At 47.2% G+C, this 26,107-nt stretch overlaps 1 protein-coding gene across 2 annotated transcripts in view; it reads left to right on the top strand.

Annotated features, from left to right (window-relative positions):
- The first annotated feature begins 18,345 nt into the window (after positions 1 to 18,345).
- Positions 18,346 to 26,107, top strand: part of MAPKAPK2 (MAPK activated protein kinase 2) — a 48,841-nt gene continuing 41,079 nt past the window's right edge. The window contains exon 1 of one of the 2 annotated variants that reach the window (XM_050782151.1): positions 18,346 to 18,957. In XM_050782151.1, the coding sequence (XP_050638108.1) occupies positions 18,679 to 18,957 (279 nt within the window). In that variant the 5' untranslated portion in view covers positions 18,346 to 18,678. The remainder of the gene's footprint in view (positions 18,958 to 26,107) is intronic. The other variant, XM_050782150.1, reaches the window with a different exon arrangement.

The raw sequence follows: 26,107 nt of genomic DNA, 5'->3' as shown, positions 1-26,107 counted from the left end.
TGGCCACATTCCCCTGGGACAGAGGGCATAGTACTTGTCATAGGCACTCAAGTCTTAATAATAGCCAGGAATTATCATCATTCACAAGGCCTCTTTCATTCACCCCTTCCTTCCAATTACTTGGCACATTTGTTTTCACCTCCAAATTCTAAGATAAAGGCGTGGAGTAAATTATTTGTGGAAAGTAAGTGAGCTGGCTAAGGTCTATACCCTGTTGGATGTATGACTCTGTCTACCATGTGAAGTAGCTGGAAAAGTTAAAACCCAAAGGAAAGTAATGCACTTCAATTTCAAACCAGTAAATGTTCACTGGGTGCTATGAATATTCAAGGTTTTGGGGCAATATGAGCTTATGAAATCTGCAAATCTGATGGCAGAGATTTTAAAATAGTATTTTAGAATAGTCTCTTACTAATATCCCAGTCACTATGTGTCCCCTCCTCAATCTAATCTACACAGCACTTACAGTTTATATAAATAGTGCTCATGACTTAGGGGTCAAGACTGTGAAGAGTCCCATATACTCTAGGGAGTTTGGCCCATTTCTCTAGGCTCTGCAGAGCTGTTCCAAGATTTTTAAGTCCCCTGGAATCAAATGATCACATCTGCATTTTAAAAAATTATTGGGGTGATATTGGGAGAATGGATTGGAAAGGGGAAGACCAGAAGCAATCAGGGGGCTGGTGCCATAATCCAGATGGAAGCTGGTGAATGTCTGAAGCAGGGCAGTGGCATGGGAATGGAGAGAAGGGAACAGTGGGGAGGTGACATTAGCTGGAATTGTAATTGATTACTGGGGGTGAGCGACAGTGAGGAGTCAAGGTTGACTACCAGCTTCCGCCTTTGGCAACCAGATGGAGAGTGGTACCTTCTCTGAGTGCAGGATGAAGGAGTGTGTATGTGTGTGTGTGTGTGGTGTAGATAGAGTCAGTTCTGTAGATACTGAATTTAAGCTGTCTGAAAATAGTAGTGAAAGTCCACTATGGGTATGAGTTCAAGAAAAGTTTTTGGGTTGAATTTATAGATTTGGGGGTCATGAGTGTAGATTAGCTGGTAGTTGAAACCTGGAAAATAGTATAAAATGATTAGTAAAGACAGTCAAGGGAGGAGCCCTGACAAACTTTGACATTTTAGAGGGAAGTAGGGGAGAAGAGCAACTAAAGGAAACTGAGAAAAAGTGGGCAAGGATTTAGAAGTAGAATTCAGAGTGTGAGGTCCTGATAATCAAAGGGTCCTGTGCTACAAAGAGGCCCAGGACAGAGTTTTGAAGGAAGAAGAAAGGGTTGGGGCAAAGTAAAATTCAGCAGAGAGATCTAAACTGAGATGGTGAGCTAAGATAAGGAGATCAGAGGAGTGAGTGGCCGAGGCAAAAGCCAAATTTCAGAAGAGTTGAGTGCTCAGGAGTTGAAGAAGTGGAGACAGGAAGTACAGTTAAACTGCTCCTTCAGTGAGTATGCTAGGAAACGAACAAGAGGAAACCAGGCAGGCATCAGGGAGAGGCAGGACTGAGGGCAAGAAATACTTAAAGATGTTACAGATTCAGGGGAAGGTGTCACTTGAGTGGAAATGGAGCAAATGCTGTTCCCTACTCAAAACCATTCCCCTCGCTTGTTGGGCCCAGTGATGTGTCTGTAATCTCAGCACTTTGAGAGGTCAAGGCCGAGGGATCCCTTGAGCCCAGGAGTTTGAGTCCAGCCTGGGCAACCCAGTTGAAGCTTCTTTCTCTAAAAAACAATATCAGAACGAAAAACCCATCCCCCTTTTCCTTCCTTGCGACAGAACCCACACCTGGTTCAGCAGGTCGGTAGCAGAGTGCCAGAGGAAGTTTGGTTCCTCCCCGACCTGGGGGACATTCTGGTTCTTTTGTGCAGCCATTGGTTTAGGAGTGGGCATGTGACCCACTTCTGGCCAATGGGACATTATGGGAAGCCAACTGAAGTTCTTTGGGAAATATTTTTCCCTTGATAAATGAGATAGTTATAGGAGGAAATTTTATTTATTTATTTAGGACAGGGTCTTACTCTGTTGCCCAGGCTGGAGTGCAATGGTGCGGTCTCAGCCCAGTGTGGCCTTGATCACGTGGGTTCAAGCGATCCTCCCACCTCAGCACCCCCCGAGCAGCTGGGATGAGGCACACATTACCACTCCCAGCTAATTTATTTTTATATTTTAGAGAGATGGGGTCTCTGTATGTTGCCCAAGTTGGTCTTGGACTCCTGGCCTCAAGTGATCCTCATGCCTTAGCCTCCCAAGGGGCTGAGATTATAGGAGTGAGCCACTGCACCCAGCCAAGACTTCAATTTTTTAAAAATTTTACTTTTATTTTCTATTTCACCCTTGCCTCTTTTCTTGCTCTGTTGAATCATGCCATGTGAAGATGTGATACTTAGAGCTGTTATAGCCGTCTTGCAACAATGAAATGATATGCTAAGTTGGATGGTGGAGATGTCCTGTCTGCTGAGCATGGCAAAGCAGAGGACGGTCAGACCTGGATCCTTGATGGAGCTTGAGGACTTTGTTGAGCTGCTGAACAACCCAAGATCACCTCCCTTTAGTCTTATTAAGAAACTATTAGCATCTTTATTATTTAAGCCACTGCCAGTTGTCTTTTCAGCTGCATGCATCCTAACTGATATAGGATGGTTCTCATATTCTGGATCCAAGGTAATTTAGGCTGGTTTTAAAATGAGATTAGGGTACCAGTAAGACTTTTTGAAATGTTGAGGTAAGCCATCTTTGATTGCAGTTTCTTCCCTAAAGTAGTACTCAAGGCCATCATTCTTTTTTTTTTTTTTTTTTTTTTTGAGACGGAGTCTCGCGCTGTCGCCCAGGCTGGAGTGCAGTGGCGCGATCTCGGCTCACTGCAAGCTCCGCCTCCCGGGTTCCCGCCATTCTCCTGCCTCAGCCTCCTGAGTAGCTGGGACTACAGGCGCCCGCCACCGCGCCCGGCTAATTTTTTGTATTTTTAGTAGAGACGGGGTTTCACTGTGGTCTCGATCTCCTGACCTTGTGATCCGCCCACCTCGGCCTCCCAAAGTGCTGGGATTACAGGCGTGAGCCACCGCGCCCGGCAAGGCCATCATTCTTTAAAACAATCCTGATTATTTAAACAGACCAATGACTTTGCTATGGGTAGTGAAGATTATGGAAGTCAGGCCTTTCTGCCTTTTTTGGTTGAAGCCAAGTCAAACCAGCCTTCCAAGCAAGAAACACCCATTAGTCCGCTCCACAGCTTCTCATAAGTATTACCATGCCTTATTGTACATTGGGAAGTAAACCCTCCTAATCATTCCAATTGGCTACATTTTTATTGTAGTGTGAGATAGGACTTCGGATGTCATGCTTTTCTCTAGAATTTAAGACAAAGGAACTCTCTAGACTGAGAGTTCAAAAGGCTGAGCTGTTGTCTAGAACGTGAGCCTGATGGAAAAGGAGAGATATTTGCAAGGGAGTCATTGCACACATACTCAGCAATCACAGACTGCTCCTCTCGGGGCTACTGAGTGGGGCACAGGTGACTGGGAAAGGAGTATCTGTCCTTGAGAAATTGACAGCCTGGGAGAAAAAAAAGTCCTCAAAAGTGACGAATAAAAGCCCAAGTATAACAAGCATCATAAAGGATGGATTGGAAAAGCAGGGGGTTGAAGGCAAGGAGTCTAGTTAGTGAGCTAGTGGAATATTCTAGGTGAGAGAAATCTAGGGCAGTGGCAGGGGAGATGGAAAAGAGGGCAGGATACAGGAGGCCTTGCTGAGATAGAGTCAGCAAGAATTGCCAGCTGATTGGATGTGGGATGGGAGGAGAGCGGTGAATAAAAGGACAAACCTCCTAAAACAACAATGGGAGAGATCTTAACAAATCATTTGTATTGTCTTCTAAGTATGGGGGAAGATAGGAAGAGAAGAAAAACATCATCTAGATCATGGTTCTCAAACTTTCATTTAGCTGAGGAATACCTTCTTCAACAAAGCCATTCATACACAGCCAACGTATTTGGGGTAGGATGTGTTTTTCTCCCTCCTCTTTCCTTGTTTAGGAGCTGGGCATGCACCAGGGTAGGAAAACAGAAGACAGCACAATTGTTCTGTGCAATGATTCAGGGAGATTCTATGCGGGGCCAGCTTCATGGGCATGCAAGCCATACAGTTGCACAGGGACCTGCACTTATAAAGACCCTGTGTGGATTTAATACTCACTTGGAATTCCTTTTTTTTTTTTTTTTTTTTTGAGACAAAGTCTCGCTCTGTCACCCAGGCTAGAGTGCAGTGGTGTGATCTTGGCCGCCTCCCGGCTTCACGCCATTCTCCTGCCTCAGCTTCCCAAGTAGCTGGGACTATGGGTGCCCATCATCACGCCTGGCGATTTTTTTTTTTTTCATTTTTAGTACAGACGGGGTTTCACCATGTTAGCCAGGATGGTCTCGATCTCCTGACCTCATGATCCGCCTGCCTCGGCCTCCCAAAGTGCTGGGATTACAGGTGTAAGCCACCGCGCCCTGCCTGGAATTCTTAATAATTTCTGAACAAGGTTCTCTGCATGCACTGGGTCCTGCAAAGGAGATAAATGGCCCTGAACAGAGGTAGGGAACTAAAGAACCTTATCTTTTACAGGCTCGGAGATGCCAAGACAGCCAGGGTGGAAGTGCATATGAATGATAATGTCCCAATAGTAGTAGTCTATTTCACAGGGTTATTGCAAGCGTTGAATGAGAAAATATGTGGAAAGTGCTTAGAACAGTGCCTGGCACGTAGGGAATGCTGTGGAAGAGTTTGATATCATTACTGTTCCCTCCTTGCACTGGTTCGACACCTGACAGCCTGAGGTTGATCATTCGAAGGGTCACAGTGGGCTTTTCTCATTTTCGCATTTCTAACCTGTCACTTACCATGCAGCCCCAGGCTTATGATTGTCCTTTGGGGGAAAAACTCCAACAACAATAATTATCACAATAAATACATAGGTGATATCACATCCTTTCTTGATCCTTAGTGTAGCTAGCTAATGCTTCAGGGTATGTCTGTGTGCTTTGTGTCTGAGAGAGAGTTTTTTTTTTTTTTTCATTTAATTTTAATTCAATTAATTAGAGGCTCTCTCTGGTGGTTTCATTTTTTTTTTCTTTACCTGCCTTTTTGGTTCATATAGAGAGGACCCTGAAACCACCTGCTTCCTTCCCCCTCCCCTTCTCCTCAGATCCCCAGCGGAGGGAGGGCAGGATCTAAAGGATGACTGTGTCACCATTGTCATCAAGATAATGGCTTCCTCCCCCGCTTCCCTCCACTCCCATCTCATTCTCTTGAGCCTGTGGAGTGTTCAACCTTTGTCCTTCGAGTATAACCCTTTACCAGTGGTAAAAAATTAAAATACTGGCTCAATACCTCTACGCGAAGCTGTTGTTTTGACCAAAGTCTGAAAGCTGCCCCTCCTACCCCTATTCTAATCTTAGACATTCGCAGCACATTCTTAGTAAGAGAGAACTCTCTCTCATTGTCCTAGGGTTTTAAATCTGCAAGAACTATGCATTTTTTTTTTCCTTAGCAGAAGCAGTTGTACTTTTTCCTGACAAGTTTGCAAGTTCCCCATAAAGTTGGAAATTCCCTTCCTCGTTACGGCTCTTGATAGATGTAGAAGAAGCCTAGTCTGGTCCTGTCTTCCCTCCTGGCCTGCTGTGGGACTCTGGGAAGTTAGCTTAAATGTTTTTGGGCCTCAGATCACAAAGATTAACTTGACTGGGGACAGGCTGAAGGGTGAAAAGTGTTTGGGAATGATTTATTTTTAGAGGATCTTGGGAGAAGGGCTTTATAAATGTCTCTAAGGTAAGAATAGCCATTTGGGGAGTTACCAACCCACTTAGATTCCCCCTCGTGAAAAAATGAGTTTAATAATTTCCATTGCTAATTTCTATGTCCCCACCCTTTCCTCCAAGCCTGCCTCCACCCTCAGCTGTTGATTGATGGAGTAGATGTGCTCTACTCCCCCTCCCACTGATGCACACACTTCTGGGAGGCCCTATATAAATAGAAGCCAGAGGCAAGGCTGCAGAATTATTATTATCATTACGATGATTATTACATTTTCAGCATGAGAAACAGGAAGTGAAACTGACTAAAATGCCCAGTGATACGTGGCTGACCGTGTCTCCTCAGCTGGACCTAAAGGCAAAGAAGAAACAGGCCACAGAAAGTTGTAGCCCCACCACAAGCTTTAACAACTTCTGGTGGTGTGGGGTGTGTGTGTGTGTGTGTGTGTGTGTGTGTGTGTGTGTGTGTGTGTGTGTTTTGTGTGTTACAAGGAGTGTCTTTAAATAAACAGCTTCTAGAAATTGTGATCTTTCAACCTTATTTTTATGCCCAAGCTTCCCGCTTCATGTGATATCCTCAGGGTTCTTCCTTACTACTTCCTTCCCCATTTCCTAGAGAGAGCTTCTCACGGCTGTCAGAAGACGTTAAAGGAGAAGTCCAATGATTAATTGCTTCTCACTACACATGCCTTATCTGCCCAGGCCAGGTCTGAGCTGTGTGCCTTTCTTGATCACCGGGTCTGTCTCCAGGGCAGACACATTCCCTGGGCCCCCAGGCCTTTCTTCCTTTTCCCTTCGGGGGACCATGTTTTCTCTTCTGCCTCACTGCTTGAGGCTCCATCTGCTTGGTCGATTATTCATGTCCTTTGTCTTTTTCAGGAATCGATTATGGATAAATGGTAGTTAGAAAACAGGGCTTCAGGGCCGATGTAATTATCCCACTTTGACATTTCCATTTTCAGCACCATGGCCTCTGGAAACACTGAAACAGTGAAAATGACCTGATTTTCATACTACCTTGTTAGTTCAACTTCCCAGGGAGAAAAGAGCAGGCAGCTATGTGGGGAGTAAATGAACCAAGTTGGTGTTTCAGAAACACCTCCTCATTTGGACAATATTCTGGGAAAAAAAAAAAAAAAAAAAAAAGCATAGGGAACAGAAGAGAAAAAGGCATCTGCAGGGGATAGCAAAGAAAGAGAAAGAAAGAGCATTTCAGCTATGCAGGGCTTTGGGCTCATGTTCTGGTCCCTGGGCCCACACCTTTTTTATGGCTGTCATACCAAGATCTTGAGCTAGATTAATAGATTATTGGAATTTTGGGTTGGGAAAAACATAACTGTCTTATTCTCGCTATGATTTTTTCTGAGCCTAGACTTGGAATCCAGCGAAGCCCACCCAGGGGCTGGAATGGAGGATGAGGATCATAACAAGGTAATTGATTGAGGAAGAACAACTCTAGTATGGAGCTTTATATCCCAAATTGCAGCAGTTGTAAGTCTTACTCCCTGCTCGGGAGAACATGGTGGCTGAGAAGACAGGTGTTAGGTCCCGGCTTCCTGCATTCAGATCCCCACTCCAGGCCTTACTTTAAGTTGCTTAAATTCACTGGGCCTCAGTTTCCTCATCTGGGCCCCTGGAAGGATATTAGTAACACCTATCTTGCAGGGTCATTATGGGGCATTGATTGAGTCAACACCTGGAATCACAGACATTGTAGGAACATAATAAGTCCTCACTAAATGAGAGCTACTACCATGACCTTTTAAATTTGTCTTTCTCTATGTGCCATTCACCATCCTCCATTTCATCCATCCAGCAAAAATACAAATACCATATTCTGTGACAGGTGCTGGTCAAGTCACTAGGGATAGGCACAAAGTTAGCAGAATATAAATCTCGTCAGAGGGTTGATCCCCTCCCCAGGTTTCTCTTATTTCTTGATTCGGTTTCTCTTATTTCTTAATTTCTTAATTCTCTTGTTTCTTAAAGAATTAAACATTAATTCTTAATGTTAAGAGCAGAACATACAATAAGTTTGAACTCAATTTTTGCTGTTCCTTGGTCCTGTTCCTCACCCATTCTCTCCATTTGCTTTTTCTGCTTCCTTGCTCTTTCTTTCCGAATTCTGTAGGAAGATAGGCCCCAGGTGTCTCCGCCAAGGAAGGACCCTGGAATCCCCCCAGGCTCTTCTAGGGCTCTTCTTGGTGAGGGAGCCCTGGGAGGGGCAGATCCCCAGGGAAGCCTACCGCTCCTCCCACTCAGCAATCCCTCTTGGGCCAGGCTCCCCTTCCCAGGCCCTCAGCTCTCCCACAAGCTCTCTGGGGAAGCTGGAAGAGGGCCACTAGGCCCTGTAATAACCACACTTCTTCATGGTAAACAAGAACCAGATTCCTGGGGAGTGACGCAGGCCGGAGCTCTGTGGCTGAGGCAGCTGTGTGATTACACCAAGACATGAAGAAACACCTCTTGCTCGGCCTTGGCCTGCTTGGGGAAGGCCCACGGGAGAGGCTGCCCACGTGTCCCTCTTTGCTACCCTTCTAGTCATTCTTGGCCTGAATAACAGGGGCCTTGGCACCAATTGGCTCTGCAGATACGAGTGGGCAACCATCAGCCCCCATCTCCCAACCAGACTAGGTTCCTCCATCACCTCTTCTTTTCCAGGATTTTCCCCACCCTCTTCCCTACTCATGTGTCTGACTCCCACCCTTGGCTGTCATCCTGCACTCCCTGTGCCTTCCTTCTTGAGGGAGAATCATGCATGTCTCTCATCAATGCCAGGTGAAACCTTAGGCTCCTGTGCAGAGGCCTTGATCCCGGGCACCCAGGAATGAAGCCTGCCCTGAAGGGGCACTGGCCCACAGGCTGTAAAAGCTGGTCCAGGGCCTTCATCTTCACAATATGACTTCTGAGTGTAGGATCAGGTGTCCTGGATGTTTAGGCCAAGCACAGTTCTTGCTAGTTCCTATATGGAAGGTTGAACTGTCTTAAATACTTCTAGAATACACAGAAGCTGGGGTGGAGAACTGGGTGGCTGAGGGGTTAGGTGGCCAGGGAGAAATTTTACAAGATGCTGTTTAGGGCTTTTGCATTTTGTACCATGTGAATGTATTAAAAAAAATTTTTTTTTTTTTTTAAAGAATTCTGTGGTCTTGTAAACCTCTTGTATGTCAGATATAGAGAATTTCTGGCCCCTGTCCTCATGGAGGAAGGGATAGTGGGATAGCCTCATGGAAAAGGCCTCATTTGGGCCAGACTTCAGGCTTAGAAGGGGCTGACAAAGGCAGGTGGCTGCTTGGGTTTGAGATTTTCTAAGTGTCTGAATGACACAGAATCTTGCACGATGAGGGTTGTGTTGCTGAGTGTGATGGTCCTGGAGGGAGGAGGATGGGCCTGAGCTTCTATCCAGGCCTAGAAGGACATTTGACCTTTTGTGTCTATGAATTTGACTACTTAGGTACCTCAGATAAGTGGAATCATATAATATTTGTCTTTTTGTGTCTGGCTTATTTTATTGGCACAATATTTCCATGGTTAGTCCATGTTATGGCATGTATCAGAATTTCCTTTTTTTTTTTTTGAGATGGAGTTTTATATATATATATATCTGTTTCATTCTTTTTGGTATATCCCTAGAAGTGGAATTGCTAAATCATATGGTAATTCTATGTTTAATTTTTTGAGGACCTGCCATACTATTTCCACGATGGCTACACCATTTTGCATTCTCACCGGCAGTGCACGAGAGTTCCAATTTCTCCACATTTTAGCTAACACTTATTTTCTGGGTTTGTTTTTATTTTAGTAATAGCCATTCCAATGGGGATAGCCTTAAGAAGGTTTAAGCATGGTGCCCTGGGGCTCAGAAACGGGAGAGAGATATGCAGGAAGCTCTCACTGAGAAGGTGACATTTGACCTGGACTTCTAAGGATGGGCAAGAATTCTCCAGGTGGAGGAGGAAAACCACATAGGAGAAAGACTTAACGAAAAGAGGAACGAAGAGAGACAAGAAACTGCATGGCCTGTTTTGAGGCAGCAGGTGGTTAGCACCAGCAAGAAATACGGTTTGTAGGGGAGGGTGTCAAAATGTAAGGTAAGAGGCAGATTTAAGGGATAGAAATTCTTCTCAGGCTTTGGACTTTGGTCAATAAGGAGCTATTGGCGATGTGTTGTGCAAACTTCAACACACTCTATAAATATAAGAATGTAGAATAAAAAGGAGAGAAACGTTTTTAAAGAGATGAAGTGTGACAGGGCACGGTGTCTCATGCCTGTAATCCCAGCACTTTGGGAGGCCGAGGCAGGCAGATCATTTGAGGTCAGGAATTCGAGACCAGCCTGGCCAACATGGTGAAACCCTGTCTCTACTAAAAATATGAAAATTAGCCTGATGTGGTGGCACACGCCTGTAGTCCCAGTTACTTGGGAGGCTGAGGCACAAGATAGAGAATCACTTGAACCTAGGAGGCGGAAGTTGCAGTGAGCTGAGGTCATGCCACTGCACTCCAGCCTGGGCAACAGAGCAAGACTCAGTCTCAAAAAAGGAACAAAAGTACCAAGATCAATGCACAATGCCTATTGTATAATCAATGCACAATGCCTATTGTGTATTACACAATATGGAAGTAATGTCTGGCATCCATCTAGGAGAATCCTGGGTACCCATGGCACTAGCACTGCCCCATTCCCTCCCTGTCAGCTTCCAAATACAAGGCTAACCAAATAGCACAGAGGGCCTGCCCCTGTTGACCTCTCTGGGTCAGGAGGGGCTCCTGTTATCCATTAGGTGGGAGAATCACGAGGCCATCACAATTCCCTGCAGTCTCAACCTTTTAGGCTCAAGCAATCCTCCCACTTCAGTCACCTGAGTAGCTGGGACTATAGGCTCCTGCCACCATCCTCAGCTTTTTTTTTTTTTTTAGAAAAAAAGTCTTGCTCTTTTGCCCAGGCTGGTCTTGAACTCCTGGTCTCAAGTGATCCTCCTGCCTTGGCTTCCCAAAGTGCCAGGATAATAGGCATGAGCCACTGCACCCAGCCTCTTGTGGTACAATAAATGTGCACCAGAAGTTCTGAGAGCCTAGTTTTTCTTTTACTTTTCTTTTTATTTTTTTGAGACGGAGTCTCGCTCTGTCACCAGGGCTGAAGTGCAATGGTGTGATCTCCACTCACTGCAACCTCTGCCTCCTGGGTTCAAGTGTTTTCTTCTGCCTCAGCCTCCCTAGTAGCTGAGACTATAGGCGCACACCACCACGCCTGGCTAATTTTTGTATGTTTTGTAGAGACAGGTTTTTGCCATGTTGGCCAGGCTGGCCTCAAACTCCTGACCTCAAGTGATCCACCTGCCTCAGCCTCCCAAAGTGCTGGGATTACAGGTGTGAGCCACCGTACCTGGGTTGAGAGCCTAGTTTTTAAAGTCACACACCTACCTGTCTATATGATGGTGTAGAGGCGGTCTTTGGAGGAAAGGTACAGATCTATCTGTACATGTCCCTTTTGTCTCTACAATGTTGTAGTTTTCACCGCTTCATAAGAAATGTGGGAAGAAAAATTAGGTCCTACTTTGATCTGTCATGGAATGAGCAAAAACAAAACAAAATATAGTGTATATATATAGTGTGTGTATATATAGTGTGTATATATATATACACACACACTTTGTTTTGTTTTTGCTCATATACAGTGTGTATATATATAGTGTATATATATAATGTGTTTATATATGTATATACAATACACATATACTACATAAATTATATCACATATACCTCAAATATTTAGGTACTTCCTCAAAAGTTTACAAATGCTAAGATTGCAAATCCATTAATGCTCAAATGACTCTATTCATTGCCTTTAACTGTCTATCTTAGTGGTAGGGACAGTCTCTGGAAGCTCTGAGTCAGTTGCAGTTGCAGACTGTCTTTTTCTCCTGAGCCATGCACACAGGCTGAGATGGCTTCCCCAGGTCAGCCTGGCAGGTGTCAGGGAGCTGGACCACTTTCAAGAGCATTGAGGAACATAGGCTCTGACACATGTGGAAACAGGTCTTCCCCATCTAGTTGTGTGATGACTGGCCAGTTATTTAACCTTTCTGAACCACAATGTTTTCAGTGATCAAAATGCCAGAAATACTACTCCTTAGAGCATTGTTGAGAGGATTGAATGAGATGGTTACTATGAAAGTACCTGCTGCATAGTAACTGCTCACATTTATAGAGGCCAAGTACTATGTGTCTGAAACCATTGAAAATGTTACCCTGTATTTAATCTAGGGAATATTATTTAATCCTTCATTATACAAACAGTACAATGAAGTGCAGTTAAGTATAGTAGTGAGTGATGGGGTGGGATTGGAACCCAGAATTTGATTCCACCATTCTCTGCTGCCTTAAAGTTATGTTCTCATGTGGAGCTATGGCTCATTATACCCTTAGGAAATCTCTACCCATTCCACATACACATGTGTATATCTCTCCCCTACCTTTTCTACCTTTCCACTTCCATTTACTTATCTTAAGCAAGGGAGAAAATTCCAGGCATCACCAGGTCACCAGGTAAGAAGATAATGATCCTTTTCATTGACCCACCTTGATTGTGTTCCTAGATAGTTCCCCCTTTCCTTTCCTCCTTTCCCAATCATTATTCAGGCTGTTACTCATCTGAGTAGCAACTGATATGCCAGATATAAGCTAGGTTGGAGGACAATGCTTTTAATACAAGGACAACAGCCTTGGAAGCCTTCTTGAATACAGCTGGATATTTGCCTCTCTTCCCTACATTTCCCATTGTAAACCGTGGATTTAGCATTAGGCATCCTGGCTGGGTGCAGTGGCTCACGCCTGTAATCCCAGCACTTTGGGAGACCAAGGCAGGTGGATCACCTGAGGTCAGGAGTTCGAGAGCAGCCTGATCGACATGGTGAAACCCTGTCTCTACTAAAAATACAAAAATTAGCCAGGCATAGTGGCAGGTGCCTGTAATCCCAGCTACTCGGGAGGCTGAGGCAGGAGAATTGCTTGAACTCGGGAGGCAGAGGTCGCAGTGAGCCAAGATTGTGCCACTGCACTCCAGCCTGGGCAACAAAGCAATACTCCGTCTAAAAAAAAAAAAAAAAAAAAAAAAAAAAAAGACTTAGGCATGCTGTAGTCCTAATTACTCTCATTACTCTCATTTGTAGTCCCTTTGGACCATATTATGTCTGTTGATGTGCAGAGGTGAAGTTTCTGTTCCCCTTTGGGTACTTCCTTCTTTCTCTTTCTATTCGCATTCTTTGCCACTGCCCCAGCTGTTCCCTTCCATGGCATTAAACTATCAAAGGATGAAGTGCAGATGAGGGCACCGAGGGCATCGTGGGTGGGGGAGCATTTTTCCCCTCTGGGATGTCTTAAGTAGGGCATTACCAATGGCAGTTGCTTTGGGTAGAATTCCTTTCTGTGAGGCAGCCGTTAGCATCTTCAGAAAGAGCTAAGATAGAAGGGATGGTAGAGACCATCCTGACCAATATTTTGAGGTCATTTTCTGGGCCAGAAATTTTTGTGACTAATGAGTCTTATGTATATGTATATCTGTCACTTTTGCTTTGGGGGAATTTCTCATTTTATCACAGAAATACTAGCCTATGACATGAAGACTACTTCTTTCTGGCTCTGAGCCATTTTTCTTTCCAAGGGTGGGTTTTTAGTGGACAGAGCTTCTTCTGTAAATCATGCTCCTTCTTGCAATATTTTGTTTGTGGTAGTAGCAGTGGATACAAAGGCTGCTTTATCTGTGTTCACGCGCAGACCCGCCAGCCTGTGGATGATCCTCTCTCATCAAGAGAGTGTTAGCTGAAAATTTCCAAGAAATCCACCTCCATAAATTTCCACCCTCTGTCACTCGTTCATAATGCCACGTCATAGTAAAACAGGAAACTTATACTCCCTGATGGTGTGAAGGCTGGGTGGGGGAATCTTGAAGAAAAAGACTGTCACAATGTATCCTATCATATAACCCAGTCATGCAAATTAACATAGACCTATACGCTGTAACGATTAGGCCAAGATGGAAGGAAATTGAGGTGGAAAATTTATGTTGCTCTAAAATGGAAAGAATAGCCCATACCTCTTCAGGCAATTCCTGCCCAGAAATAGCAGATACCGTATTTCTGACATTAAGAAGGATATGTGAGTGTATGTCTGCTCAGGATCTACAGTAAGGACCGTGAGCCTGGACTTTGGGTCAGAAAGACTTGGGTCCTGTCCTTTGCTAGTGGAATGACTCTGGGAAAGTTCTTTAATTTCTTTTTTTTTTTTTTTCTTTTGAGACGGAGTCTCGCTCTGTCGCCCAGGCTGGAGTGCAGTGGCCGGATCTCAGCTCACTGCAAGCTCCGCCTCTCGGGTTCACGCCATTCTCCTGCCTCAGCCTCCCGAGTAGCTGGGACTACAGGCGCCCGCCACCTCGCCCGGCTAGCTTTTTGTATTTTTTTTTTAGTAGAGACGGGGTTTCACCATGTCAGCCAGGATGGTCTCGATCTCCTGACCTCGTGATCCGCCCGTCTCGGCCTCCCAAAGTGCTGGGATTACAGGCTTGAGCCACCGCGCCCGGCCTAAGTTCTTTAATTTCTCTGGGACTCAGTTTTCTTGTTTAGACAACAGATAAGTGAGGATAACAGTACAGACCTCATAGGGCTGTATAAAAGTAGGATAAGGTTTGGCTGTGAGTGACAGAGAACCTAGACCATCAGTCACTTTAACAAGAAGGCCATTTATCGCTCTTTCATATAAAAGTCTGGATAGGTGGTTCAGTGCTGATATGATGGATCTAGGCTCACCAGGATACAGACTCCTTCTGTCCTTTTGTTCTGTCTTCCTCAACCTGTAACCTCCACTTCACAATCCAAGATGGCTCCAGCTGTGAAATTTTTATTCCAGCCAGTAGGAAAGAAAAAAGAGAAGGAGAAGAAGGACCTACCTCTTTCCATAAACCACTTCCATTTACAAGTCATTGGTTATAACTTAATCTTATGAAGGTAACTGGCTGTAATGGAGGCTGGACAAGTGGGAAATGTAATTTTTATTCCAGGCAGTCTTGTGCTTAGCTAAATATGGGGGGCTCTTTACTGTCAAAGAGAGGAAAAAAAGGTATTAGCCCACCCAGCTAGCAATCTCGGCCACGGATTGTCATGAGATTTAAATGAGACAATGCAGGTAGAGGGATGAGCACAGTGTTGGGCACTCAGGAAGCACTCGACAAACATTGTCATCATCATCATCATCAGCAGCAGCAGCAGCAGCATCATAAGAAGGTGAGGAATACTTTGAAACTATGACAGGCATTTTCTTATTTTAACCTGGTCTTACTGCTAAAGTCACCCTTGGCCACCTCCCTTTTAAGATGATTTGAGTTTCATCTTTTATGATACATTTGAACATGCCTTCATGAAATAAAACTATATAAAAAGGAAAGCAAGGGAAAGATGAATATAGGACTCAGGATGATGGGGTCTTGGGCCAGGGAAATGGAGGAGTTGGGGGAGTGTGGGTGGAGGAATCATTTAGTTAGATGTACATAATTGTTGAAGTTCTAGTTTTTATTTTGGGTAGTGGATTCACAGGTGCTTACTGCATTATTAAAAATAATTATTAACTAACAATAAAAGTGGAGCTGCATGGATCAATGATCCAATGACGAGAGTGTGTCACGAATCAAGGGTTATAATTAATCCATTTCTATGTACCTGAGGTCCTTAAATTGTCTTTGTGTGTGCTATATTGTATGGCATATGTGTTTGCATATTAATAGTAGACAAAAATAGGACTTTCTATTTGCATATACTTTCAAGTTTTGAAGTGCTTTTACACATCCATAAAAACTGTTTATTAAGTAGTTCATTACAGATAGCTGAGAGCCTGGTGTTACACAAATAGGACTTTGGACTGCTTCCTGTGGGTATTTTATTTTATCCTTGCACAAGCCCTACAAAGTAGGCAAGGCAGATGTTATTGTCACTATTTTATAGATGAGAAGGAAGGAACTGAGGGAGCAAGGGGCTCTCATGAGGTTACATAGTGAGACAGTATCAGAATGGAACTTAAGACTCAGGATCTCTTGTCCAGTGCTTCTGCATTTAGCACATCTCACTCCTCAATTATTCATCCACTAGGCGTTTATTCTATTACATGGCATGCTGTGCTTATGTGTTGTGTTCATATATGTGTGTGTTTTCTGGTGCTGTGTGCACAGTTCATATAATCTCTATCCACTATGTATGTACCCTCAGAGTCCCTGTGTGCCCCCTAGGCCTATTTGGCTCTTGCAACTTTGGGAGGACTCTCAGGTGGGAATTCAGTTGTCCTGTTATTCCTAGGTCATAGGGCTTCACTATCTCCCCAGAGCTCCAGCTTGGTAGGAAAGCGGCTTTGATATCAGGAATAGATCTGTAGGCCGTGGGCACAGAGCAGAGGAGCAAGCCAACAATGTCCAAATAATGGTGATATTTAATATTTAATGATAATTTATAGTTTATGCTTTAGGATGTGTTCTCATAATTACTATTTCATTTTATTCTCTCTCAGCCCTGAAAGTAGATTTTATTGTTTTTCTCTATTCTTTTTCAGATACTGAGAGATGTTACATGTCTTGCTCAAGGTAACCCAGCTGGAGGACAGCCTTGGCTTCAGCTCATTTGTCTCTAGATCCTGTCATCTTACCGCTGTGCCTTGTTGCCTCTGAAAAGGCAGAAAGAAGTTACTCTCTAGCTTTGTGGAGAAAAACAGGTGATACCTCAACACCAAGCCATAGGGAGCCTCCAGTGACTCTGCAAAGAGAAAAAAGACCAACTCAGATTCCAGAGCAGCCCCAGACCAGAGCCTGAGCAGTTGGAGCCTTCCACCTTCCCACCTCTGTGTTCCTCTTGTCCTTGGGCATCTCCTGTGTGTGCTTCCGGGAGATGACAGCAGTGCTATAGAAGTGTTGGAGTGAAGATGTTTTCCCATCCCCTTGGCCTTAGGTAGTGTCTTTGTCTTTGAAGAGTCAAGGGAATCCGGGGAGCTGTCTAACCATATCTATCCTGTAGACTCGGGAGGAAGCTGCTAGCTGCTACAGACAGAAAAGAATCCCTGTGCTTTGGGCTCCTAGGAAGGTGTCTGCCATCCTCTCTGTGCCACTGGTATCTGTCTTCTTCCCCACCAGATTAACACCATCCACCGCTGCAGGGCTCAGCATGGCACCTTGTACATGGCGCTAAGCAGATGCTGCTTGAGAAGAGCAAATGTTCGTGTCCGGGAAACCATGTCTCTCCTTGGTCCACAGAGCCCTGCCTGCCCCAGGAAAGGACAGCGTTGGGAGGGTAAGTCCCGCCCCTCACTCCTCCCCCTCATTCCTGCCTCCACAAGCATCTTCTGGGAAAGGTGAATGAGGGAAGAGACATTGGCACTTGTGCCTTACCTACCTAAGTTCTATCCCCAAGGGCCCCTTCCGGAGGTGCTGTAGTCTTTCTGGAGTTTTGGGGGACCTCTCAGGGGGAATGTGTGGCCATAGGTCAAGCCTCATTCTCTAACTGGCCTCACCAAGACTTAAGCTGAGGTTTTGTGTTCACCTGTCTGGGTCGCCTGCCATTTCTCAACTGTTCTGTCAGTCAGAGGTGGGAGAAGGTCAGCAGGGATGCACTTGGTCATCTCGAACCCCATTAGAATGTGTGTGGAGGCCTCCTGGCAGCTTCTATGCAGGGTCCAGCTAGATCCCTGGGCTTTTCCTGAGATACACGGGGCTAACCCACTTCTTACGGATTAATTTTTCCACATCGGAAATCAGAAGCCATTCCCCAGGGCCTCCCCTTCAGTTTCATTATCTCCTCTGACTCTGCCCACAACCTTTGAAAAACTCTCACTGTTCTTCCCACGGAGAGAGAGGTGCAAGGCTTGCTCAGCCTCACGCAGCCAATCCGTGGCAAAGGATGGCGGGAATTCAGGCGGCCCAAATCTCAACCCATCCTCTTGCCACCCTGTATCCTTTTTAGTTTTTTTACATGAAAACATGTTCAAAGGTATAATTAGTAAAGTGCTCCTGACACAATAATACGTCTTTACTGAAAAACAATAAATTAATGAGAAAAGAGATGCAAAAAACCTCAGAGGAAAATGTTGAAGTTAGGGAAATATTTAATACGCCCGCCTTTGGCTCACACCTTTTCCTGGGACGATTCCAGCTCCCCCGCGAGGTCTCATCTAGCTGGACACCTACGAGCCATCCCTCTCCTTGGAAATACACCCTTCTCCCAATTTCGCTGACGCTGAGAGGCCCAGACAATTGGAGAGGAGTGGATTTTCCATCTGAATTAAGCAGCTCCTTTGACACGCCTCCCCTCTCCCTTTGCATGGCCTTGGTTAAGAACTAGGATTTCCTCGTCCTCGCTCCCTGTCCCCCAGGCAGCAGCCCCCAGACTACTCCGCGATCCTCCCAGCTCCTGGCACCGGGCGTCCTCCCCTTTAAGGACCGCCCTTCCCCCACACCACGCCTCCCCAGGCCGCGCCCCCCGCCCCTCCCCTTTAAGGACCGGCCCCGGACGCAGACGAGGCTGTGACGCGGCCGCCGGCCCGGGGCTGGGTACATTGTCGCGCGGCCGCTTCCCCCCGGCCGGGCCCCCGCCGCCCCGCGGTCCCCAGAGCGCCAGGCCCCCGGGGGGAGGGAGGGAGGGAGGGAGGGCGCCGGGCCGGTGGGCGCCAGCGGCGAGCGGCGGGACCCACGGAGCCCCGCGACCCGCCGAGCCTGGAGCCGGGCCGGGTCGGGGAAGCCGGCTCCAGCTCGGAGCGAACTTCGCAGCCGGTCGGGGGGCGGCGGGGAGGGGGCCCGGAGCCGGAGGAGGGGGCGGCCGCGGGCACCCTCGCCCGTATCCCCGAGCCCCCGGGCACCATGCTGTCCAACTCCCAGGGCCAGAGCCCGCCGGTGCCCTTCCCCGCCCCGGCCCCGCCGCCGCAGCCCCCCGCCCCTGCCCCGCCGCACCCCCCGGCGCAGCCGCCGCCGCCGCCCCCGCAGCAGTTCCCGCAGTTCCATGTCAAGTCCGGCCTGCAGATCAAGAAGAACGCCATCATCGATGACTACAAGGTCACCAGCCAGGTCCTGGGGCTGGGCATCAACGGGAAAGTTTTGCAGATCTTCAACAAGAGGACCCAGGAGAAATTCGCCCTCAAAGTAGGTCTGGGGCCCGGGGAGGGGAGGCGGGGCCGGCCCCGGGCCCTGGAGCTCCCCAGCGTCGGGTTCCCGTCCCGGCCTGGGTCGCGGCGCTGGCGGAGGGGTGGCCGCGGCGGGGCGGGGCGGCCGGGCCGGGGGTGCCGAGTGCGGGGCGGGCGGCGGGTCCCAGCGCCCTCGCCACCCTGACCGCTTCCGGCCGCTCCCGGCGGGAGCCCTGGAACCCGCTCCGGGGACTCAGGGGACCCTGCCATTTTGGGGTTTGAGCGGAATCCAGCCGAGTCGGAACGGTTGGCCTCGGGACTTCTGCTAATTTCACTCCATCTCAAGGAAGTGATTTTGGGGGGGGTGGTTCCCCGTCCTCTCCTCCCTCCTTTTTCTCTCTCTGCGGGCACAAAAGGCCCATTACTCATTGAGCCGGTTGGTCGGTTGGTTTGGAGAAGTCGGATCGCAGAGGTTTATTTAGCCTCGCTCCTTATTTGGGAGCCGGAATGTGTGATTTCACTTCCCCGAGCCTCGGGAGGGCATCCGGGCCGCCTTGGGGCGCGCCAGCCAGGAGGTGTGCTGAGGCAGGGTCCTGGGCGTCCCCCGGCTGCGGGGGCGGGATTGTTTGGATCCCGGAGCTGGCCCCGTCCCACCCCCGCGCGGGGCGGCTCCGGGGAGAGGCCGGCGGTGTCCGCGGCCCGGCTGATGATTGTGAACTGAGTCTGTAACCCGCGGCCGGACCCGTGCTGATTCCGACTCCCGGAGAGGGCCACTTGCTGTCCTGGACTCGCGCGGTGATGGGCAGTCTGAGGAAACATTATCCTTGAGCCGGGGAAGCCCATCCCTTTTCTTTCTTTAAGGGGTGTGGTGGTGGGGAGAATAAGGATTCAAGTGAGAAAATCGACTTCAGAAGTTAAACAGAATGGAGTGGGAGGTCTCTGGAGATGGGTGGGTCCCCAGTGAAGTGTGAGCCGGTCTTGCAGGGACACCAACAAGGTTTTCCTCTCACAGGGGTTTCAGGTCAAACCAATCTCTAAAGGTGACATTTCAGGTTTGTTTCCCCTGGGGTGTCTCAATGATTGGAGGAGGAGAAAAATACTTCCTGTGTTGTATTTTTCTCTTCCCCATCAGCCCCCATAGCGAGCTGTATTTCAGTTATCAAATACAAAACTCAGAAATGAGGTATGGGTGGAACTATTGGAATATACAATCAGATGTTTTGAAAAACACCAGTACTTCGAAGTTGTACAGAGCAAGCATGTTCCATTTCTAGATTTTGAGGCCTCTAGAATTATTTTCCTGCTGCTCTCATACCCAACCCTGTCAGAGTTCTGTGGTTTCTGCTGTAAGTTCTTGTTGTGGGATCTCGGTTGTTCTTTAATGTTGGCTGTTGGAGAGGGAATAAGTATCTTCAACACTTCAATATTTGTGCCTTAGACTTCTCTTTCCCTACTCATAACTGAAGGGAAAGGAGGAGGAGAAATTGTTTGGATTGACCATTCACCCAACTCCATGACCTTGGGGACTGGAGTTGGGTGAATACAGTTTGACCACAGTTAACCTGTATCATTGAGGAAGTGACAGACGGTCTTTACAGGAGCGTTTGCTGTCCCCTCTGAGACACCATCTGCCTTCACCCATTAGTAGTTTGGGAACACTGGCTGTTCATTTTCTTGGATATTTGGAATATTATGTAAAGACTTCAGAACAAAAGCTCCCAGCTTCTGCTCTGTATTCTGTGTAATAGACACATGCACAAAATCATCCTGTAAAATGCTTTTGAGTGGCAATTCAGATTTCTCTTGTAACTAATGGGATAGAGGTTTAGATATTTTTCTACTTTGAATAGTTTTGGAAGGAAAAATCCAGCAGTGTGTTAAATAACACTTATAGTTTATCCCTCTCAGGTTAGAAGTGGGTGAAGAGTGAAGTCAGTCTGTTTTGACAGGCAGCCTGCTCCCAGATCTTTTAAGTTGACTCAACTGTTAAATTGTGGATTTCCCACACACATCTTTGTGTTAAAACGTAATAATGGAGGAATAAAGGAGAGACAAGGCATTTGGAGTCTGACAGCAGTGTTAACAGCACTTCCATATCCAAATATTGGCTGAGACATAATTACAGCTGTGAGGGGAATCTGGTTCAAAGAACCCTGTTCCAGAGACACACACCAAAGAGATTTCTAGATCTTGAATTTTGATTAACCTCAGATGCTGAGTAGTGAAATGGTTTTCAAAACCAGAAGTCTCATGATTATAAAGCAGGAGAGGAAGATGGAGTGGGGCAGGAGGGATTACCCCCTTGGGAAGGTGCCTGAGAAAAGGGGAGGAGACCTCTATTCTGCAGTGTGCAGAGGCCAATGCTGGGGGCTAGGGCAGAGCTGGAGGGCAGCAGCCCAGCCTCTGCTGGGGTTCAGAAGTCTGCTATGTTGCAGCTCTGAGAGTTGATGGCAGCTGGCAGGTGCTTAGATGCTCTTCTCCTTGCCTGTAGTCTGGTGACCTCTTAGCCCTGTTAAGTGAAATCAGCGTTTGAAAAACAGTCCCAGCTCACCCTGCTGCTTCTCTCCCTCCACCTCAGAGAGCTCCCATTTAAATGCTTTTGGTGGGTGCTTTGACCTTACCTCACCATCTCTCCTGGCTGCTTTTGCTAAGTTCTGAGTCATGCTTCCAGTCAGAGTTGCAAGGGACTTGAGAGGTCATTTTGTCCAGCCCCCTCCTTTTGCAGAAGAGAAAACCAAGGCCTAGAGTGAGGGAGTGACTTGCTCAACGTACCATAGCCATTCACTTGGCAGAGGCAGGATTGGAACCCAGGTTGCCTGACTCCCAATCTCAGGCTTCTTGCCACTTACTTCCTAACTGAGCCACAGGCTCAGGGACATGGCCAGCTGCTGCTCCAGGGTGCCTCCAGCCTGAGGAGCTGTTCTGTCACCTCAGGCCCTGACTGACAGGAGAGGAGGTCAGCGAAGGGGGATGGGTGGGTATTTGCCCCCCTGCCCCCCCGCCCTCGAGCACAGTCCCCAAAGTTGGAGGGGAACTTCAACAGTAGCTCTATGCATTTTTTTAACCACTCCCTCCCCTTTTTAAGAGAGTATTTGATAGACACCTTACTTATTGTTTTTTGTACAAGAACATGGGAATTCTATTATTTCTTTGATAAGGACACCTAGTCTCAACCCACTTGTGTATTAATTAGTTGTATTCCCCGGGAGGGTTCCTCAGCTGCTTGCTACTTCACTGTGTCATGGTGACCCTTAGGTGTTAGCTCAACAAATTTAATTAAAGACCGTATCGTTGTCCTTCTTTGCTGTGCAACTCTGATTAGGTGAGGTATGTTGCTGCTTTATAGAATGTTGTCGTAACTTATCTCTGTGTATCTTTCCATTGCGTGGATTAGAGAAAACAAGGTCCTGTAGTTTCTTTTTCTTTCCTTTCTCCAGCAGTCCTCTCTCCCTACGTGGTCGTGGAAGTGCCACTGCGATGTGACTTCCTTTGTTCTGGTGAAGGGGAGATGATTAGAGCCTCTCATGATTGTTCTGGATGCTGTTGGAGGGAAATGCCAGAGCTCCCACATCCTCACAGTACAGGCACCATCTCCTTTCCAGCACACCTCATACTGTGTACCTGTGGAGGGCAAGACAGGTAGTGTGGCTAGGTGAGGGGCAGTGTCCCAAACTGGAGTTTGCTGGAGGAGTCACAAGGTTAGGAAAATTTCATTGACCAAGCTGCCTCTTTTATATGCAATATGGTTACAGATAGGTAACAGTTTGCTGCGTATCTGTCATAAGCTTAGTTGCATGGAGGACACACATGTAAAAACTGGCCTGTAAAATTTTGAGTCAAGAAACCTATTTAGAGAAGGTGAAATTAACACATGTAGGCTAGGGCTGCACTGTCCAATTTGGTAGCCACTACCCTCACATGACTAATTAAATTAAAATTAATTAACATGAATGGATTAAACTAAATTAAATTTGAAAAATCAGTTGCTAGCCACACTTCAAGTGTTCAGTAAACATGTAGCTAATGGCTATTGAATTGAACAGTGCAGAAGAACATTTTCATACTTGCAGAAAGTTCTCCTAGACTTTGCTGGTCTGGGAGCTAAATCATGTGGCTGGGATAGAGGAACTTTGAAAGAGGGGAATCTGTGGTGACTCTGGGAGCTAAGGGAGGCTCCAGCTGGGGTCAGTGGGACATGGCTGTGCCTCTGAGGAGTAAGCAAGTCTGTGAGAGGTGTGGTGATGTTGGCCTGGCTAGAACTGAGGGGAGGAACAGGAGGTCAGAGTGGTCAGGGGTTGGTGGCTCGAAATTGAAGCTAACTCATCTTGTGTCAAAGCAGGCTTTAAAGTTTTTGAGGGGCATGAAGGTGTCAAAAAGGTTAGGGATCATTGAGGTTGGGCTTGCAGAATTGTGAGGGAAGGGTCAGGTTTCTGGTTTCAGAGATCCTGTCCTTCCTGGCCCTAGCCCTGGACCCTGGCTCCTGCAGCAGGGCTCTTGGTATCTGCTGAGGCAGGTTCGAAGCCGGGTTGGCTCATTGTCCTTTTTCACTTGTGAGTTCTGGGCTTTGACTGAGCTTGGAGACCATCTCCAGCTAAGATATGGGATCAGTGGCTGAGAGGAAGGGAGAGAAAAGCAGTCCCTGGGCCTTAGGGCCAAATATTGGTGGGTGTCTAGGAAACAAAAGAACCCCTTTGTGGGAGGAGGAAGGTGTTGGGACCTGTGACGTTTCTACTACTTAGGACCTGAGGGATTGGGCCATCCACAGTTGATGATTTTTCTTATGAAGCAGGTACAAGGGATTGGGAGGAGGGCCTGGAAGAGTCCAGCCTCAGAATTGCTGGAGGCAAACTTAATCCTTGGGCTAGGGAAGGGGCCGAAGCTCCCATTACCCAGAGCCCAGGAGTGTGCTGAGTGGGTGCCAAGAGGAATGTCAGCCAAGATGGGGAAGAGCAGGGCATAGTCGTCTGCATCTGAGCCATTGCCCAGTTCCCAAGCAGCCTTGCCGTGCTTTGAGCCGGGGTTCTTCCTGGTGGCGTGATGTCTGTGGTGCAGGATTCACTCTATTCTCCTACCTTTCCTCTACTTCAGGCCCTGCCAAAGGTCATGTGAGGTCTCTTTTCCCCCTCTTTCCCCTGCACTGTATCTTTCCAGATGGTTCTGCGTCCTGGAGGGAGGTGGATGGGCAGAGAAGAGTTGTTCTTTGCAGGGACTGCAGCTTTTCTTGGTAATGGTTTGAGGCCCAGTGGCAAAGCGACCCACACTTCATAGTAACTTAGAACCCACACTCCCTCGCCATCTTTCTTGATTCCTTGCACATCACTGAGGAAGAAGCTGGGCCAGTGCAGAAAGGTTCAGTGGCATGTCCAAGGGCTTACATGGTGTTGGCATCCAAGCCACATCTTGAGACCTGGTTCCTTGGGACCTGCTCTTGGTCTGGGCTCCTTTGGTTTTTGGTTGCTAGAAGACTGCAGACCTGGTGGAGCAAAACTGAGCTCCACTAACGCATCAGCTAGGATCTTTCCACATAGGTCACCTTGTAAAAGGGGGCACTGGTGAAGAGAAAGGGCCGTGCTACTGGACAGTGTGATCATGTATGGCAGTTATAGAACCCAAATCAGATTGCTGTGTACCTTTTCTAGTTTTTAGGAAAATACTGATATTTTGTATTTTAAGATATATATAGATACAGATATGTAGAGATGAGCTTGTTACCATGGGGTATGTGCTAGATAAGAAAGCAAAAATAAGTACATACATAAATAGAAAGGTTCTAGTGTTTGTATGCTGCTAACAAGTTACATGACCTTGAACAGGTCGGCTAAACTTGCCAGGGCTCATTGCATGGAGGGTCGGCTCGAGCAGCTTCTTGAACACTGGCAGGGTGAAGCAGTAGAAGGTGGTGCTGCAGGCCAGAGGCGGAGGGCAGGCAGGATAGCTTGCTGACTTGCTCCGGGTCTGACCATCAGCAGTATTTGGGTCAGCATAGATGCCCTTTCGTAGACTTAATGCCGGGCTCCAGGGCAGCCTGTGTTCAGTTAATGAGTAATCGTCACTGACCTTGTATGACCTTGTATGCTCCTTCTCTTGTATGAAGACTTAGAAAGTGTTCTAACTGGTGACTCGGCAGAGAGGATAGACTACATAATTTAGCAGGGTGTGCATCTTCTCTTTCCTTAAAATCAGAAGAATCATGGTGTAGTGGTGGTGCAAAGTAGAGATGAGGAACTCTATTCCCTACTTGAGATTCCTTTCTCATTTCAAGTCATGGGGCATTCGAAGGCCACTGTGATTGCTGGTGCAGCCTGTGCCCTGTGCACAGGGATCTGGTTGAGGAACTAAGGGAGGGCTGAAGTCTAGCCACTGTCCCCTTTCTCGACTTTGTCTTTGTGTGTGGCTGGGTTCTTTCAAAGGAGTGGCTTTTTCTAATTCACCAAAGGTATAGTTATGGATTAGGGGTGGTTCTGAGTTTAGAGTTGGGGACTGATTCCCAGAGCTGATGAGGAAATTAGGATTTATATTCAGGTGACCCTCAGCCCCTGAGACAGGCCTGAGTAAGAAGAGATATCAGGAATCCAAGGAAGCAGGAAGAAAAGGGGTTGCCTGGTGATGTCTGTTCTCTTTCCTCCTCTTCCTGCCCATGCAAGGCTAGAGCAGCTGTTTCAGCCCTGGAGGTTTGGACTGTGGGGTCCTCTGTGCTGGGTCATCAGGTTTGGTGGGAGGAGGAAGAAAACCACAGTAGAAGGAGACATAAAGTTGGGCTGGGCCTCTGGCAGTGAAAGGTTCTTGGGGTCTTTATTCTCTGATCAGTAAACACCTCTGTGTGCCAGAATGAGCTGGGACAGGGTGCCAAGGTCAGCCCATATTTGTATCTGGTGTTCTCCTCCAAGACTAGCCAAGCTGTGTGCTCATTCTGCTGGGAACCTGAGCTCTCCAAAAGGGTCATATGAAAGGGCATCTTATTCTTGAGGGACATTTCCAAGCTTCTCTGTGGCCACTGTCCATCCTGGACTCATCTGAGAGGTGAAGAGTGGTGGCCAGAGGCGGAAGCCAGTGGCTGCCCGATGGAAGCCTTTTCTGTTTCAGAGCATATGAGGGAGCTGAGGGAGCTGTACAGTTGATGCCTTCTCTCTGGCTCATCTCCATGAAGATTCTTTTGAACCAGAAGCAAA

This window comes from Macaca thibetana, chromosome 1, assembly GCF_024542745.1.
Source record: "Macaca thibetana thibetana isolate TM-01 chromosome 1, ASM2454274v1, whole genome shotgun sequence".
Taxonomy (NCBI): domain Eukaryota; kingdom Metazoa; phylum Chordata; class Mammalia; order Primates; family Cercopithecidae; genus Macaca; species Macaca thibetana.
This window is presented reverse-complemented; position numbering and strand designations above follow the sequence as displayed.